The following is a 16,464-nucleotide window of genomic DNA, read 5'->3' as shown; positions in this document are numbered from 1 at the left end:
GCCTCTCCTCCCGCCCCCTTCCCCATCTCGGTTTCCCTCATCTTCGCGGAGAGGGGGTGCTGGGAGGTGTTTGTAACGCTCCCTTCCCTCCCCCGCTTCGTTTCCCCCCCCCCCACTCCCCGCCTTTTTCCCTTCTCTAAATAAATTAAAAGCAGAAATGGCTCCTGATGGAGATGGATGAGGCTGGGCTGGCAGCGGTGGGGATCGTGGCAGGAGTGACCTTTCCCAGGCATTGGGAGGGAGCGCCCTCGGGTCCCCCTTCCATACTCCCGCTTGGGATTCATTTTAAATACTAGCATTATTTTTCATCTTTTTTTTTTCTTCTTCAAAGAATACGTCACTTTTTTAGTCCCCCCTCAGTAGCCTGTGGGCTGAAGCTTCCTTTTTTTTAAAAAAAAAAAAAACTCTGTGTGTGTGTGTTTTCAATTGCGTCTTAAAATTGCCCAGCTGGAGACAAGCCTTGATTAGCGCTGGAACAATAGCTCCATTTTTATTAATAAGGGGAAGGATTTACAATCCTACGGCACCTTCTTTGGAAGGTTTTCAAAAGCCTTTATGCAAGGCAGGCACAAATTTAAGCTTTTGCAGCCCTGCCTGCGAGGCGGGTAAGTTATTTTATTATTTTTTTTTTCATGATGCCACTGGAAGGAAAAAAAAAATCACATCCAGCTTGAAGTCGATGGCCAAACCTCTGTTTTTCAAGTGCTAGAGATAAAAATGCCGGAGCTGGTGGCTTTTAAGGCTACAAAGGGATGTGTGGGGGGGGAAAAGAGGTTGGTAAAGGGGACTGGCTGAGAGCAACAACCTAAATTTGTTCAGTTTTATTCTGTCCTGGGAACAGGGCTGTTATTTCTTAACCTGCTACAGGAAAATTACTCCTTTCTTTCCCCTGCTAGCGTGAAGATGGGTGTTGGGGGGAATAAACATCTGCTTATTTATTCATCACTTACCTTTTCCCCCCCTTTTTTGTAGTCCCCAAGTGACCTCTTTTAGTGCTGGCTCTGCTGTGGTTTGACCACAGCTTTGCATTAAAGCTGGCTGCTAGCGCTAATGTGTCTCCGTGGGAGCCAGCTCGACCTTGCTTGTGAGGGGGCTAAGCCCACCTAGCTAATGCAGATGCTCTGCTTTGAGTAAGCCCTACAATCTCATTTATTTATTTATTTTCAAAGGCATCTCTTCTCTGTAAAATGCAGGGGAATTCTACAATATTATAGGTGAAAAGCAGTCGTCTATTTTTTTTCCCTCCAAAGGAAATAGAAGATTGTGCAACTCCCACTCGGCAGCAGATACCTTCTTCGTAAGTACTGTAAAAGCGCTGTGATCTCGAAGACATCTGGGCAGTCGGCTCAGGCCGTGCCGGGGCGTGCGAGCCACACTGGGCTGCTTGTGTCAGTGTGTGTTGTACACGGGCCACAGAAACCCACAACGTTTCTGTGGTTACTTCTGTCTGGATAACATGAGTAGGTCCCAGGGCTTTCCCTTCCCACCACTTAGCATTTCGCAAAAAAGAACAGTCTGGTGCTTCTGGAAAAAAAGAAAGAAAAAAGAATAAAAAGGCTCTGCTTTGCGACCTTAAAAAAAAGAAAAAAGAAAAAGTGCAGTGCATTAGTCAATTTTCAAGGAAGCTGTGTTTACCAGTCCCATCTGCATAGTGCATGGGTGGCGTGAAAGATTAGCTTAGCTTTATTTGCGAAGGCTGCTAATGTGTTCTGGTCGTTGCTCTTTGGAGTCCTGCTACCAAGGCTTCCCCCATGCTGCTGAGCCAAAGCTACTGGCCCAGGTACAATATCGTGCAGGTGGAAAAACTGCCAGTCACCTTTTCATACCCTTCTGTGCTTTTTGTTTTTCCAGTGCCTATTGCCAGGTGTGGAAACACGGAGATCGTAACAACAAAAAGGAAGAACACATCAGCTGTTTTCTATGGTCAGTTCCCACTTGAAAGAAGAAGTCCTGGTGCCTTTTGTTCTTCTCGCCTGTGCTAGCTTTTACTCCAAGCGCAACTGACTGTTTCTTGCGGGAAGGCTGAGCTTCAGGTAGTGTTCCCTTCCCTGTGGCCATGTAATGGAGCTGTACAATTAAACTGCTGTGGCAAAGGGCAGCTGCCTCCCCAAAAAAGCCTTCCAGAGTTGTTTGTGCTCCAGAGCTGCTGCATAGGCAGGACACGTACAGTGAAGTTGTCAGCGTTGCGCTGCTGTGCGGCACGTTCAGACACACGGCACGCGTGCACGGTGGGGAGAATGAGGCCATCCAGGGCCTGACATCGAGGGGCCCCCACAAGCAAACAGACCCATGTGCAATAGTGCACCCATATGCAGTAACTCCTCGTTTTGTTGAGGCAAGTGCAATGGCCAGACATCAGAGGCAGCGTGGCAACAAGCTAAGTGGTGCCCGCGGACACTGGGGGTCCCACTAAATGTTATCGATTTATTTATTTCCTGTCCACTTGTTCCTGCAAGATGCTGTTGCTTTCTCACTTCATCCTTCCAGCCTATGCTTCCTCCAGTGAAATGTTTCCTTATTGACTGCAATTTCTTTTGCACAAGATGGTAATAAAAAGCGCCTGGTTCTGGGCTCCCCGAGGTCACACCTGAGCGACTTTTAGTGCTGAGGCTCTGCGGTCGCTAGCGTGCGGCGCTGGCACAGGAGTGAAAGTGGCAAAGCTTTCTCCTCAGCCCCTTTTAATAAGGATATTGGCATCGGTGCTGCATGAATGCCTCCGGCTGACCAGCTGAGGGGCCCCGGCCTGAAGAGCTGGAGTAACATCTTGTAAGAAATGCGGCAGTTTTATTGCCAGCAAGGCAGGCTCTTTGCTGCAGTGATTTGCAGTAGAGCAATGGCTTGATGCTTTTCTGGTCAAACTTTGCTAAGGGTGAGTATGAGGTGCCCAGGCCAGGCTTCATGCAGCCGTAGAGAGCTGGGGAAAGATGGTCTGCAGTGTAGCTGAAGCTTGCCAACAGCTTGATGTGCCTGAGGTCTCATCTGCACTTGAATTAAAACAGCGTGGACAGAGAAATTAATTTTAGTCTCTTGTTAGGGATATATTTGTTTTGAGATAAGTCTCGTGTCCCTTGGGCCTTTGCTGGCACTCGGGTACTGTGGATCGGCAAAACTGGATGTTTGGGATGTTTCCCGGTTTGGCACACTCTGTGGGATTTGGGATTATTCCTCTTTGGCAGTTTGGGGCAAATGAGCAAGAATTACCTTGTGATCACTGAACTTTTACCACCTCTGCTTTGGGCTGAAGAGTTAGTAGAACTATATCCATGAGCTTTCCAAGCTAAACAAAATCTGAAATTCTGGTGTCAAAGAACAGGCCAGCGACAGAAACCTCTGCTCATCCTCCAGAAGGGGGGGAACCACAGGTTCTCAAGCTTTCCTATTATCCTGAAGAGGTAAAAAGGCATAGAACAGCCTCATAATCTGCCAAGCTAGTGGCTGGGTGAAACGAGAAGCTGTTCTCCTGTACTGTGTCGCTGGAGAGGTTTTCAGGTGTGTGTCAGTCTCCGTGCACAAGTATTTTATATAAATAATATGCAAATAGGTTCAGTGTAAAATGAATTCCAGGGGTTTCTCATCTGTGCTGCAGAAACTACCTGCAAACCTGCTGGCCGCAGCAGCCATACTCCGTGGCCACAAAGAGCCTCGGTACCATGTGATAAGAAAAACAACAGCGAGCTTGGCTGGGAATAGCCTCTGAATTCAGTTTTGTGAATAACCATTCCAGGTGGTGAAGGGAATCTTCTCAACATGGGTTATCTCATCTGGAAGATTTGCAACACTTACCCTCAAAGGAATAAACCCAAATCAATAGCTTTACTAGTTCAAAATTATTTTTTTTTTCTCTCCATGTTGTTTAGGATGCAGATCTGCGCTTCGTGTTCCAAGCAGTATCAGTGTAATAGCTGGTAACAGCTAACATTCTCTGTCTTGGCAACACGTGAGCCCAAATATCACACTGCACCAATTCCTTCTGGGGGAGGAAAAAAGGTCCACTGCGTAAAACATAATGGGTAAGCAATAAAATTAGTCCAGTAATTCAGGCTAGTTCAGGCTAGCTTAAAAATCAGATAAAAGCTGCACTGGCAATGTGATATTCAACTGCCATGTTAATAAATACAGTCAATGAGCAGGAAAGGCACGTAAATGAATTTTATGTGGGCAAGACGGTGGATAGGGCTGGGAGACTCAAACAAAGAAAAGCTCTCAGGGTTTCTGGTGATGCTCGAGAGCTCTTGTCCAGGTGGTATATTGTTTTTTTCCATAAAAAATGGAGAAAGCTGGATGCCTTTGGATGCTGGTGTGGATAACTATTGTGTGCCCATAATGGGGCTGCTCCTGTGTCTCATGCGCTTGAGTCTCCGGTGCTGGGCCAGTGTCTCAGGCTATGGGGAAAGGCAAAACACCTCCTTTTTCCCTCGTTCCCGCGGCATCACTGTCAGCTCAAAATGCAATAGGAAGTTACAGCCTTGGCAAACATCGCTCTGTGCTTGTTTGGTATCTAAAGTTGTCTCTTTAAAAGATGTCTCAGTGACGCGTGGCAGCCAGCTCCACCACTTGGGTGACTTGGTTTGGGTATGAACTTGCCTTTCGGAGCATTGCCTGCTTGCTCGGCGACGTGCCCTCCTCCTCGTCCATGTTTCCTCCTAGATGGGAGGCTGGCTCTGGCTGTTCCCTTTGCTGTTTGCACTGCCCTTGAGGATGTTCTCTGATTCTCCTGCCCCCCTTTTTTTTTTCCTTCTTCAAACCGGAGAGCTGCTAACTTTATTAGCTCCTTATACGGCAGCACTGTTTTCTCACGCCTTTAATGGCTCACTTTTGATCTTTCCTGCTCTTGCTTTGCTTCTTTCTAGGTTGACCCAGGAGTGTTCAAGCTGAGATGGGTTTATCACCCCCCCCCCCTTGATATAGGGCCTTTTGTTTTAATCCTTTCCGAGTGCTGATACGAAACGTGTGCAGTTGTTCTAACCGAGTGCTCGACCGGAGACTCCTGCAGCTGAGAAGCTTCCCCCACCCCAGAGTCCTGCAAGCCTCAGGATGGTCCTACTGCTCGGTTTTGTGTTGTGGCCTGGGGTCCACCTGCTGCTGTTGCAGCCAGCACTGGTGCATATGGAGCCTTCAAGCGGTAATTTCAATCGTTCCTTTTGTCGACAGACTTGACAGCTTTGTCCACGATGGCTTCTGATCTGCGCACATTCCTCCTGGCTGGGCTCATGACAGCAGTGACCCTGTGAAAAGTTTCTTGGAAGGACCTAGGAGGCTGGAGGCTGTCGTTTTTTTTCTTTTTTTCCCTCATGTCCCTTGGAGGTGCTTCCCCAGCAGGGAGGAATATCTAGAAATGCCGTGGCAGCAAACTCGCGTGGAGAGAGGAAAACTGGCACCGTCCTCAGGAGAGCTGTTGGATGCGTGGTTTGGCGTGGGGGCTGTCTGTCCTTCTTTGCTCTGTCTCACATGGATGCTTGTGGAGGCCTTTAAAGCGCTGGACAAACGATCACTGCTCTTTGGATGTTCAGGTTACAACAGAAACTAAAACCCATTTCTGTGGAAAAGAAACGCACAGTGGAAAGCACTGTTGGAGTATGTTGACAGTGAGTCTGCTTATGTGCACGCGGCTCCATCACGTGCTTTAAATAACAGATGTATGCAACTTGATTTTTTTTTTTAAATCCGTAGATCTCAAATAATTTGGCGGTGCAGCCCAACATCTGTCATTCCCAGGGAAACTGAGGCACTGGGATGCAAAGGAATCACCTTGCAGCCCCCACAGCAGGGACAGAGGTGGGGATTAAGGTTTGGGTCTCTCAAGGCCAGAGCTGACATGGGTCAGATCTGATTAATTTACGACATTTGCACACGCGTTAAGTGATGATTTTCAATAGCTGCCGAGATGGACCTGTTGCCAAAATGTCGAAACCACCCTGGGCAAGGTTCTGTTGAACTGGATGGTGGGAACACGTTGCAAGGAAATAAGTTGTCACAGTGGAAACAATTTTTATTTGCCACACTTTTTTTTTTTCACGTTTTCTTTACACAGAACAAATGGCAACCTCAAAGCAGAAGATGTCTGAGTTTCACTGCTGTGGTATCTTGCCCTGGCTTATAAAACAGCTTCTCCAGGCAGGGCGCTGGAGCGATAGGACAGTAGCCTTGGTGAAGTCCCCAAACTCCCCAGAAAACTCCTTTCGGGAGGTTTGCCGAGGAGCCAGCACCATTCGTCGACCTTCGTCACCGCAGTGCTTGGGCCAGCAGCTGGGGCAGCCGGAGCGGCCAGACCGGCCCGCGGCTGCGTATCGCGCTGACCTTTGGAGCCATTAAAAGGAGCGCTGGGCTCCGCACCAGGCCCTTCACATTAATATTTCACTGGTGCTCGCCATGGCCTCGAGGCGGCCGCCTGGCTTCCACGGCCTGGCGGAGCGTGACACCGAGCAGCCCGGCCTCCCTCGCTGTAGCGGGGGAAGCTGTGGCCGTCTCGGAGGGACCCCAGGGGTGCCGGGGGGGTGTCTGAGCCCCCCCAACACCCACTTTTTTGTCAGCGCGGCCCCCTGCTCGCATGCAGCGTTGTTGCCTCCCCGCGCAGGCGCAGTGGGGCCGCGCGCACGGGACCCGCTGCGTGCGTGTCTGGGTGTTGCGTGTCCGCCTGTCGTGCGCGTGTCCGCCTGTTGTGCGCGGTGTGCGCGCGTGTCCGCCTGTCGCGCGGGGCGTTCCGCGCTCGCGCTCCTCCTCCGCGCGCTCCCCGCGGCGCGCACTGCGCCTGCGCAGGGGGGGCCCCCGTGTGGCGCCGCGAGAGGCGCGGGGAGGGGGGGGGGGGAAGCGGAGCGGCCACAGGAGCGAGAGCGCGAAGCGGGGGGAGGGAGGGAGGAGAAGCGGGGCGGGGGGGGGGGGAGCCGCCGCGCTGCCGCTGACGGAGGAGGAGGAGGAGGAGGAGGAGGAGGAGGAGGAAGCGGGAGCGAGCGAGCGAGCGACGAGGCGGGGGGAGCCGCGCAGGAGAAGATCCCGCGGCGGAGGGGGAGCCCGCCGCCCCGCAGCCGGCCCGCGAGCCAGGGGGCCCCCCCGCAGGGCATGGTGCCGTCCGCCGCCGCCGCCGCCGCCGCGGGGGGAGGCAGCCGGCGGCGCTGAGGGCGGCAGGGCCCCGCGGCGGAAGAGGCGGAGGGCGGCGAGGAGGAGGCGGCGGCGGCGGCGGCGGGCGAGCGGCGGCCGGCAGCGCTGCGCGGGGGGAGGCGGCGGCCGGGAGCCGGGGCAGGCGCGGCGGGCTCGCCCCGCGCCGCGCAGCATGGTGCGAGAAACCAGGCACCTCTGGGTGGGCAACTTGCCGGAGAACGTGCGCGAGGAGAAGATCATCGAGCACTTCAAGCGGTGAGTGCGGCCGGCGGGGAGGGGGGTCGCTGCGGGACCCCTTCCCTCCTTTTTATTTATTTATTTGCTTTCCCTAGTCCTCTAAAAAATAGAATAGAAGGAAAAGGGGGATCGCGGCGGCGTCGCGTGCGGAACGGGCTGTAAATAAGCCGCGCGGCAATGGCGAAGCGGCGCCAGCGCCAGGGAGGGAGGGAAGGACGGAGCGGCGGCTGGAAGGGGCTGCAGGCACCGAAAAAAGCATTGGAGATGCGTTAAAAATCAGGAATGGTGGAGCAGCACCCGGTGGCGGAGAGGGACCCGGGCTCTCCGCGTGCATCGGGTTAGTTTTGTTTGCGCAGGGGGTTCGCGCCGTGCCTTGGGAGCGGGCTGCAGCCCGGGAGGCTCGCTGGCCATTTTGCTCCTCCATTATATGTTTTTTTAATCGCCCCTCTCCAGTGGCTGAATGGAGCTTTTTCTCCTTTTCTCCTCTTTTTCTTTCTTTTCTTTTTTTTTTTCGTTTTTTTCTCCTCCCTGTTATATCTGTTTTCCTTCCTCTCGAGCCGAAATCCGGAGCCCCCTGCGCTGCGAAGCGGGTCCCTCTCGGAGCCGCCGCTGTGGTGGGAGCCGAGGCGCTGGGAAAGGCGAGCGTAGAAACCCCCGGGAGAGAAAAGCGACTCCCCGGGCTTTCTCCCGCATGAATAATAATACTAAAATAAATAAATAAATAAATAAATCCAGCGAGGTAACAAGTTCCCGTGGCCCCAAAGGGCTCCCGGAGCTGCCTTGAACCTGCCACATGATGGGGCGTCCTTAACACATGAGTCACCATGGGAAAAGCAACCGGGGGGTGGGGGAAGAAGGAGCCACGAGCTTGGCTCGGTGCTGGCAGACTGCGTTTGCCCCTATATATATACGCGTGTATCTACATATATTTATGTGCATTCGCCACATAAGGCGGGCGCGGAGAGGCGGTTCTGCCCCGGCGGCGGCGGTGAATGACTCCAAAATGGCGGCGGGGCCCCGCTGGATGCGGGGGTGGGTGTGGGTGGGGGGGAGGATTTCAAGGCAGAAAAAGTAAAACAAACAAACAGAAAAAAAGCGTCAAACGCACCCAGAACGCCCCGCCGAAGAGCCGCCCGCTCCATCGCAGGCGTTGGGTGAAACGGGAGGCAGCGGGGAGCCGGCGCCGTCGGAGTCTTGCCGTGCGGATCCTCCGCTTTGGCCGAGGCGCGTGTTGAAGCCAAGGGGAGGATAAAAAGTTGCTGTCGTGCTGCCGCTTGGGGATGGAGGGGGAAAAGGGCCTTTTTTTTTAACCTGCTGTTTGGTTTTGAGGGACAGCTGGAGGAGAAAACACTCTGCTAGGAAATACCTGTTTATTCTATAATTTCAGCCCCCCCAAAACAAAAAAACCCGTTTGAACCAGTGCATTTGCAGCGCGTGATTTAACGTGAGTAAACACCACCAAAATGCGCTCTGGCCTCTCTGTTCCCTCCAAGGCCCAAACACTTGCCTGTGGACACAAGTATAAATTTGGAATAAATCCGCATCTTTAGTGCTCCCGTCGCTCCAAGTGCTCCAGTTTTGCCCCGGATCGTGCAGGGGCGTCCGTTGAGCGGGGCCTGGGCTCGGTGCTACTGTACGTGGACAATAGCGCAAGCGTTTCTTTGTACACGGAGCCCTCGGGAGGGGGAAGGGACGAGTTACACAATAAATACGCGGCTGGCTCGCTTCCCCCACGGCGGGAACGGAGCGGGGTCGGGACCGTGCTGGGAACGGCGGCCGCCTGGACGAGCCCCGCGCGGGCCTTGGAAAGGGCCCTTCTTCCGTCGGGGAGTGAAAGTCTTGGTTTTTTTTTCCAGAATTGGCTGCTCTAAGCGGAGTTCCCACCCATCCCCCAGCTGCAGAGGAGGGTGAAGCCGCGCGGGGATCGCGGGAGCCCGTCCGGAGAGCGGCCCGAGCCGGCGTCGGCCTCGGAGCGTCGGTGCGGCCGTGCTGGGTTCTGGCGTCGTTTGCCGTGTCGAACCCCGGTGCAAACGGCTTCGTCCTTGCGCCTTCCTCGCTAGGAGCGAACCGAAGAAACGCGGGCGTGTGGGTTCTGAAGGAGCAAAATTCAAGGAAGTCTCCTAAAAATGTAAAACCCATGTACTTGATATCGCCATGCTTCATCCCAAATTCACTAGTTACTGTGTTGGAATCTTGCTTGGTTTTGCAGTCTTTCAGTTCCTCTTTTTTTTAGGAAAAGAATTAAGATGGAAGAGGTGTTTTGCAGAAACACCTCAACATTTGTCAAAATGTTTCCCGTCTTGTTTTGGTTTGGCATAAGTTGGAATACCTTTTCTGGTTGATATTTCCCTCTCATTTGAGAGGGGAATCTTAAGATTAGTCTTTAAAAAAGCACTGACTTAACCTGAGCAGCATTTGGGTTTTTATTTTTTTCCCTCTGAAAATCTTTTTTTTTTTTTTTTTTTCTCCACGTGTTGCCTTGGTGCTAAAACAGGTTGCAAGAGACCGGTTTCACGTGCCTGTTTAAATATAGAAACTGTCGTGGACTTTCTGTTTTGTTTTCATATGCCTTGCGAAGTTGCAGATATATTTTTCACTTCCAAAAAAAAAATCACCCAAAACTCAAACTTTGCTGTGTTTTGCTTGAGTTTTTAAGGCGTTTGCAGGGATTGGAGGGCTGCTGAAATTGTCGCTGAGTGAAATGGTGGCAGCAGTAATTGGGGTCTCCCCAGTTAACGCTGTCCTGGCTGGAAGACAAGAGTCATTCCCTGTTCCTGAAGCAGATGCTCAGCAGCTTTGCAGGACCTCCATATAGTAACCGTTGTTCCCAGCACAAGTGCTGCCCTTCCATGGTTTTTATTTTCTTCTTCCATATGTTTTCTTCTAGTTGTCTGAAAGAACTCGGCTTCACCTCTTTATGGGTGTTTTAAAGGGCAGGAGGAGTAAAAGCTTCTTAATTAAGAGAGCCATGTGACTTTGCCATCTCTTTCCTTCTGCTGGGCTGCATCTAAGATGGGGAAAAGATTGCCTTCAGCAAGTGAATGTATTCCTTTAAAATATAAATAATTTGCAGATCGGAGCAGTCCCAAAGAAGATAAACAGCTCTTAATACTACTTCAAGACTTCTGTAAAAATTGTGTTTTGCTTTTGGCTGCAGTGTGTTCTGATCTGTGGTCTGAATAGATGTGTACAACACCTTCCATAGAAGTGGTTTACGTTTTAAATACGGCTGCACTGGAGACTCTGTGGAAAAATGTCGTAATGGAGAGTCCCTGTTTGTTTTTAGTAACTTTTAAATAACGTTTGTGCTGCTTGCAACAAAATGTTTCGTCTGTCGTTTGGTAGTGTAAATTCAGCCCGGGAACATAAAATCTCTGTGCTTCCTGCATCAGCGCTGAGGGCAAAGATTGAGTATTCGGATTTTGGTCAGCAGTCTTGGAGACTGTGCGTGAGACAGGACGATTGCCATGGGTGTCTGGCTGGAAGCCCCAAGAAAAATAACAATCGTCCTCACGTGTATTTAGGATCGTAGGCACATAGACCCATTTTCTAACTTGTCTTTCCCCAGTGAGGGTCATTCTTTATGTGCCTTTGCACAGAGCTGGGCTTGAGACGTAAGTAAATAGTGCTCGAGTTTTTCTAGTAAAATTCTCAAATAAGTCCTGGGAGTTTTATTGCTCGCAGGGCTGTGCTGGTAGCAGTGGGTTTTTCAGTGGAGCGGCTCTTTGGTCAGGCAGCAATGCTGTGTCCAGCAGTGGCTCCCAACTCTGTTTGCCACTGATCTCCTTTAATAAACCTGTTACTGGTATTGGTTCCTATGAACTCCGCAATACTGACATCCGCCTCTTTGGTTTCATGTGGATGTTACAGAGCAGTTTTGTCTGCAGCTGCCTCCTCCTTTCCCCCTCCAAGGCTGACTCATGTGGAGGAAGGCTCTTAAACAGTTTTAAGATTCATGAATCCTCAGACTGCTCCAGATTTTGTTCCTTGTGTGTACTTGAGGTTGCAAGCTTGTTGACGCCAAGCTGGCCAGGGAAATGCCTATATAATCATTTCAAAGAAACTTTGAAATGCCTATATAATAATTTCAAAGGAAAGCTGCAAAGAGCACAGATTTGGACTAAGTTTCTATTAAGTGTTTTCCTCTACTTTGACTTGTAAGAAAGATAAGTTGATGTCACTTGGTTTCAGAATTCTCTAATCTGAGGGGGGCCGTTGTAGCATTATTTCTTCTCTGAAGTCTCTTCAGAGCTCCCGGTTGTGCCTAGTTATGATTTGATGAGACCGGCTTCTGTTATTGTTGCAAGACTGCTCTGAAGTTAAGTTGGCTTTTGGCAGGTCTTGTCCTTAATCTGAATTCCTTTGATGCAACAATAGTCTTAATGCCCTTTCCTAGGCATTGCTGCATGTGGTCTCAGTCCTTTCAAAGCTAAGTGCTCGCTAAAGGCAGTCCTTCTCAAGGTGTTTGTAAAACAGATGTTTGTTGGGGTTGAATAGTTGTAATTGCAGAATCTGGACCGATGGGAAGTGCTTGATTCCATTTGGAATCCATCCTTTTAAAGGATAAAACCAGATGTGGGGATTGAGAATTTAACCAGCCATTGCAAGACTTACCAGGGATATTTAATGCATTCATCACGTTAAAACAGTTAAAGTTTTCAAGTTGTTTGGCGGTGGTCTTGTTGACTGTTTTATTTTTCCCTTGCTTTTCTTAGGACTGAAAGTCACGCCAAGTTCCCTGGCAGATGACCTTGTTGCCGTCTTAAGGCGTGTCCAAAATTAGGTCCTCTGCTGAGGGCGTCAGCCAGTCTTAGAAGAAGCCTTGGCCAGCATTTTGCCCAAAAGGAAGTTAAATATCCAAATGAATGGAGGGCAGGTTCCAGTTCTTAGAGGAGTCAGTGAGTCAGGGTAATCCTGGGCCTCCTCGAGTTCTGTTTTCATGACCTGATGTGTTGCAACTGCTGACTGTCCTCCTGTTGCAGTGATTTCATGGCACTTAGCTTACCAACGTGAGAAGATGCTTTTTGTGCCTGGAGGTACACCTGAGAAATAATACCAAAACAAGGCGAAATGCGAGTGGCAATAGCAGGCAGCAAGCAAGTTGGGGGTGTTACCCCTCTTGGGCTACTTAAGGTTTTGCTGGCAGTGGTTCTGTCGGCTGCTGGGTTACTGGGGGAGCAGATGTATTCCAGATAGATAGAGAGAAGCCAGCATTTGGGAGGTAGGTTGTGTGGGATTTTTCTTAAGCTCAGTGGTTTTAATAAGGTCCAGGAATGCCCTGAAACTGAAGATTGCAAAGGAGGCCGTTCTTAAACAATGAGCTAAAGAATAAACTAGAAAATACGATTATTCTCCATAATAACATTGTGAGTTGAGTCGCCTCTTCAGCATGCCAGTTTAGAAATTTCCTGGGAAGGACATGAGCCTGAGGATGGAAATTTAAACTGCACACCTGGTCTTGTGGCTTACCCTCAGCCGAGTCCTTATGGTGTAGTGAAGGTTATTGAAATAGTTAATGAAGAGCAGGGCAAAGCTGAGCTAACGAGTTCCTTGCCCGACGGTTCCGATGCGCTGGAGGTAGCGCGGGAGGTTGTTCCTTCCTAGGTGCCTGGAGAGAGCGGGTGAGCAGCGTCAGCTGTGGCCTCCTCGAGGCTGAGAAAATGTGTCTAAATCTGGTCTGCAGTAATATTTTCAGATGTGATGATGACTTTATAATAAATAAATAGATCACGGTGCCTGCTTGGGTTTCTGTATTTTGGTAGTTATTGCTTAGCCTACTACATTGAGTACTCGTCTCAGGCAATCTAATAGTGTGAAGACAACAACCCTTAATGAAAGAATAAGCTTCCTTTCTCTTCCCTTTTAAATTGAACTTAGCAGTTTAAAATTTAAAGCAATTTTTGTCACACTTAGAGCACTTGGAAACTTCCAAATCTGATCAAAATGCACTGACTGGACTCTGATTAAAAATATGGAAAAGCCAAGGCAATCCCAAACACCTGTAGAAGAAGCATGAGTTGATGATCTGCACCACTGCCTGCTCAGTGTGGAATGCCTTACTCTGCAGATGGAGAGATCTGCCTTGTTTGTGTGGTCCTTTTGGGTATCTTCTAATCCAAAAATAATAGCAAAACCAAAGCACTGCCCTGTGTCTTTCCTGTGCTGTTGCTGCTGGTGCAGACACCTCCCCTGATCCTGAACAGCGACGGCTCCCAGAGCGTGCGTGGAGGCTCATTCCAGTGTGTCCTCTTTAGACTTAACTGTGGCAGCTGTGGGGGTCCTGTAATAGTTAACACAGCCAAAAATAAATCACCAAGTTGTGCATTTAGAGTAGGTCTCTTCCGAGGAAGATGTCCTCTGGCCTTGTTAACGTCTTTTTCCAGCGCTGGGATTCGAGCTCATCTGTGTTCAGCTCAGCTGTGCAAAACCTTGTCTTGATGTTGCAGCAGAGCAAAAGCTGTCGCAGCCCAACCAGCTGCAGAAACTTCCAGCATCTCAACTGTGGAGAAACTACCTAGAGCAGGTATTTGCTGTCAACAAAGTACTTGAGTAGGTGCCTCTCGCGGGGCGGTTGTCAGCAACGGGATGTTGGTTTCCTTGTACCGACACCTGGCCTCTGTAGAGTATTGTGCTGCCAGTTGGTTTAGTCACAGCAAAGAGCACTTTCTCCAAGGTGATGTTGAGTCATGAACCAAGGAGAAAAAATATTTGTACATCTGTATTTGGGTGATTGGCTGGTGTGGCGGTATCGGAGCAGTTGGCCAGAGGCTTTAGCTTAAATATAGTTCTTTGTGGAGGAGTCTGAATTGGCTGGGAATGCAGTTTTTTTTCTCAGGGTGATAGTGTTGTTTGTTGTTTGTTTTTTGTTTTTTCCCTCCCTGTTAAGATAGCAACATTTTTAGTAATAGGTGAGGGTTGGTGACTTGATTGTGGCTCTGAGCTCTAGATTCCATAGCTGCTTTCCAGTAGAAATTCCAGGCAATCATTTGATCTCTTTCCCTGCGACAGTTTGGAGCTGCTGTAAATGTTACAGTAGGTTTGCAGTCTAGTAGACTAGAGAGGAAATGGCAAGAGGAAGAGTTACTGGGCTCCCAGTGTGACAGGGCTGTGCACAAGATTTTCTGGTGTAACGACCTTCAGCTGCTGCAAGCAGGTGCCTTCAGCTCTTGCAGTCAAAGTGAGTCTCTCAAGGGACAAAATACAAGGTCACTTGGATGGTCGAAGTGAGGGTAGCTTTTTAGTTTCTTCTGAAATTCCTTCTTTCTGAAAATGCAAGAAAACAGAATATAAAGTTTGTGCTTCACTAGACAAGTATGAGCCAGTGAGCACCAAGACTCATAAAGCCTTAAGATGATACACATTAAAGTACTTTACAGCATGGCAGGGAGACCATAATGTTATGACTCTGCATTTTCTTCCATCTGCTACCGAATGCATGAAAGAAAACAGAGCTTGGAGAAGCAAAGCTGGGATGGGGAATTACCCTTTCACGTAAGAATGAAAAACTTGATTAATCAAGAGATTCCGCTACAGTTATGATGCAGTATGCTCCTAAAATTGAATCTGAACAAATCCTAAAATCAGTCACTCAGTAGACTGCTAGTGTTTAGAAGGTACTTAATGTGGTCCATCACCACCAGAGCTTTATTCTATGACCGGTTGCACCACCACAAAGCAGTGTAATTTATTTTTATTCCCACCTGCTCCGGAAGCAGGATTGATGCGATCTTGCTGTGTGTCCATGTCCTTCCTTATCGCTTCTGAAGCCATCAGCTGGGTTCAGCTAAACTTGCGGCCGAGGGGGCTCGCAGTTTCAAGGATGTGACGTTCCTGGGCGTCTCGTGCAAACAGGCAGGCTAATAGGGGAGAGAGACCTGATTAGCGGCCCCATGGAGAGAAAAGCTGCAGCAGGAGTGCAGCCCTTATTAGACATTAAAGAATCCACATGGGAGAGAAGTGTTCCTGACCGTGGGAAAAGGCATTTATTGGACGCCAGAGAATTCGACCTCAAGACGTGCATCCATAAGAAATGAGCGTTCGTTATTTCTGCTCACAAAGCCACTTTGATTTTTTTTTTAATGTGTCTACCAATAAACCGAGGGATGGATGCTTATATACTTTTTCTTAATTGTGCGGAGATGACTACTAGTAAAAGTAACTTAATAACAGAGTTTCTGTCTCTTTACTGGGTGGCCAAAGCAGCCGTATGAATGAGAAACTTGGATTGTTCAACTATATTTGCGTAGTATTTACCCATACGGTTCTACATTAAGCCCTTAAAATACAGTAAAAGATTGCCTTCCGACTATGCAGTATCACCATGTTCTGATGCAACCCTGAATTTAACTGACGTTGCAGATGAGGGAACTGCTGACTTGGGCAATGATATTAAGTGCTAGATATTGCACCAAGTACTGAGGGTGAGCAGAGGTTTTATGAAGGTAGCTTCATGTAATTCTGAAGTTCAAGACCTGGGTTCAGCTTCCCCATAGACCTTCAGCCTACGTTAAGGCATTCCTAAAGTGTTCCCTCGTTTTCCAGGTGGGAAGAAGTTCTCGCTTTCCTGCCTGCTCTCCCTCTCACATCTTCTCCAGTGGAACATAATTTAATTTGTTTATTTATGTCTCTACCATAGCAAAATGGTGACATTGGCAATTCGACTGCAGATCAGTTGTCTTAATTGGGAATAGCTTGTTTTTTACATCCTAACATGGAGCACTGAACTGCAAAGCAGGAGGTGAATGTTTATTCGGCACAGAGTTATCTACGAAGACTATCTGATCCGTCGAGCGTGTTGCTCTTTAATAACAGAGGTATCGGCTCTATCAGCGAATGTGCCGATGCTGGCTTTTTAATTCCCCACTCTGTCATCTCCTGCAAAGGGATTACGAGTGGAGACAAAGCCCTAGCTGTTTTCGGCGTATGATGGAAACACGTGCTGTATCTCATTAACAAACCCCTTGTTTGTGGTCAGAGCTGGGAGATTTCCCACAAAGCGCTGGCTGAGGCTAACACAAGCTGGGAAATGGAAGAGTGGATGGGGCTCCACTAATAACTAGGGTCGTGGGGGCAGGAGAGAATTAAAAAAGCAGTAGGAAAGCTGTGCTAAAGATTCAGCATAGGCATATGAGA

General features: G+C 49.3%; 1 protein-coding gene across 1 annotated transcript in view; it reads left to right on the top strand.

Moving 5' to 3' along the window:
• The first annotated feature begins 7,164 nt into the window (after positions 1-7,164).
• The window catches only part of SPEN (spen family transcriptional repressor), a 62,271-nt gene continuing 52,971 nt past the window's right edge, over positions 7,165-16,464 (top strand). The window contains exon 1 of the mRNA XM_088529616.1: positions 7,165-7,350. Within this exon, the coding sequence (XP_088385742.1) occupies positions 7,268-7,350 (83 nt within the window). The 5' untranslated portion in view covers positions 7,165-7,267. The remainder of the gene's footprint in view (positions 7,351-16,464) is intronic.

Source organism: Tinamus guttatus, unplaced genomic scaffold (assembly GCF_059628265.1).
Source record: "Tinamus guttatus ecotype Peru unplaced genomic scaffold, ASM5962826v1 Tinamus_guttatus_pri_ptg000332l, whole genome shotgun sequence".
Classification (NCBI taxonomy): Eukaryota; Metazoa; Chordata; class Aves; order Tinamiformes; family Tinamidae; genus Tinamus; species Tinamus guttatus.
Note: the sequence above shows the minus strand (reverse complement) of the source record. Positions and strands in the feature narration are given on the sequence as shown.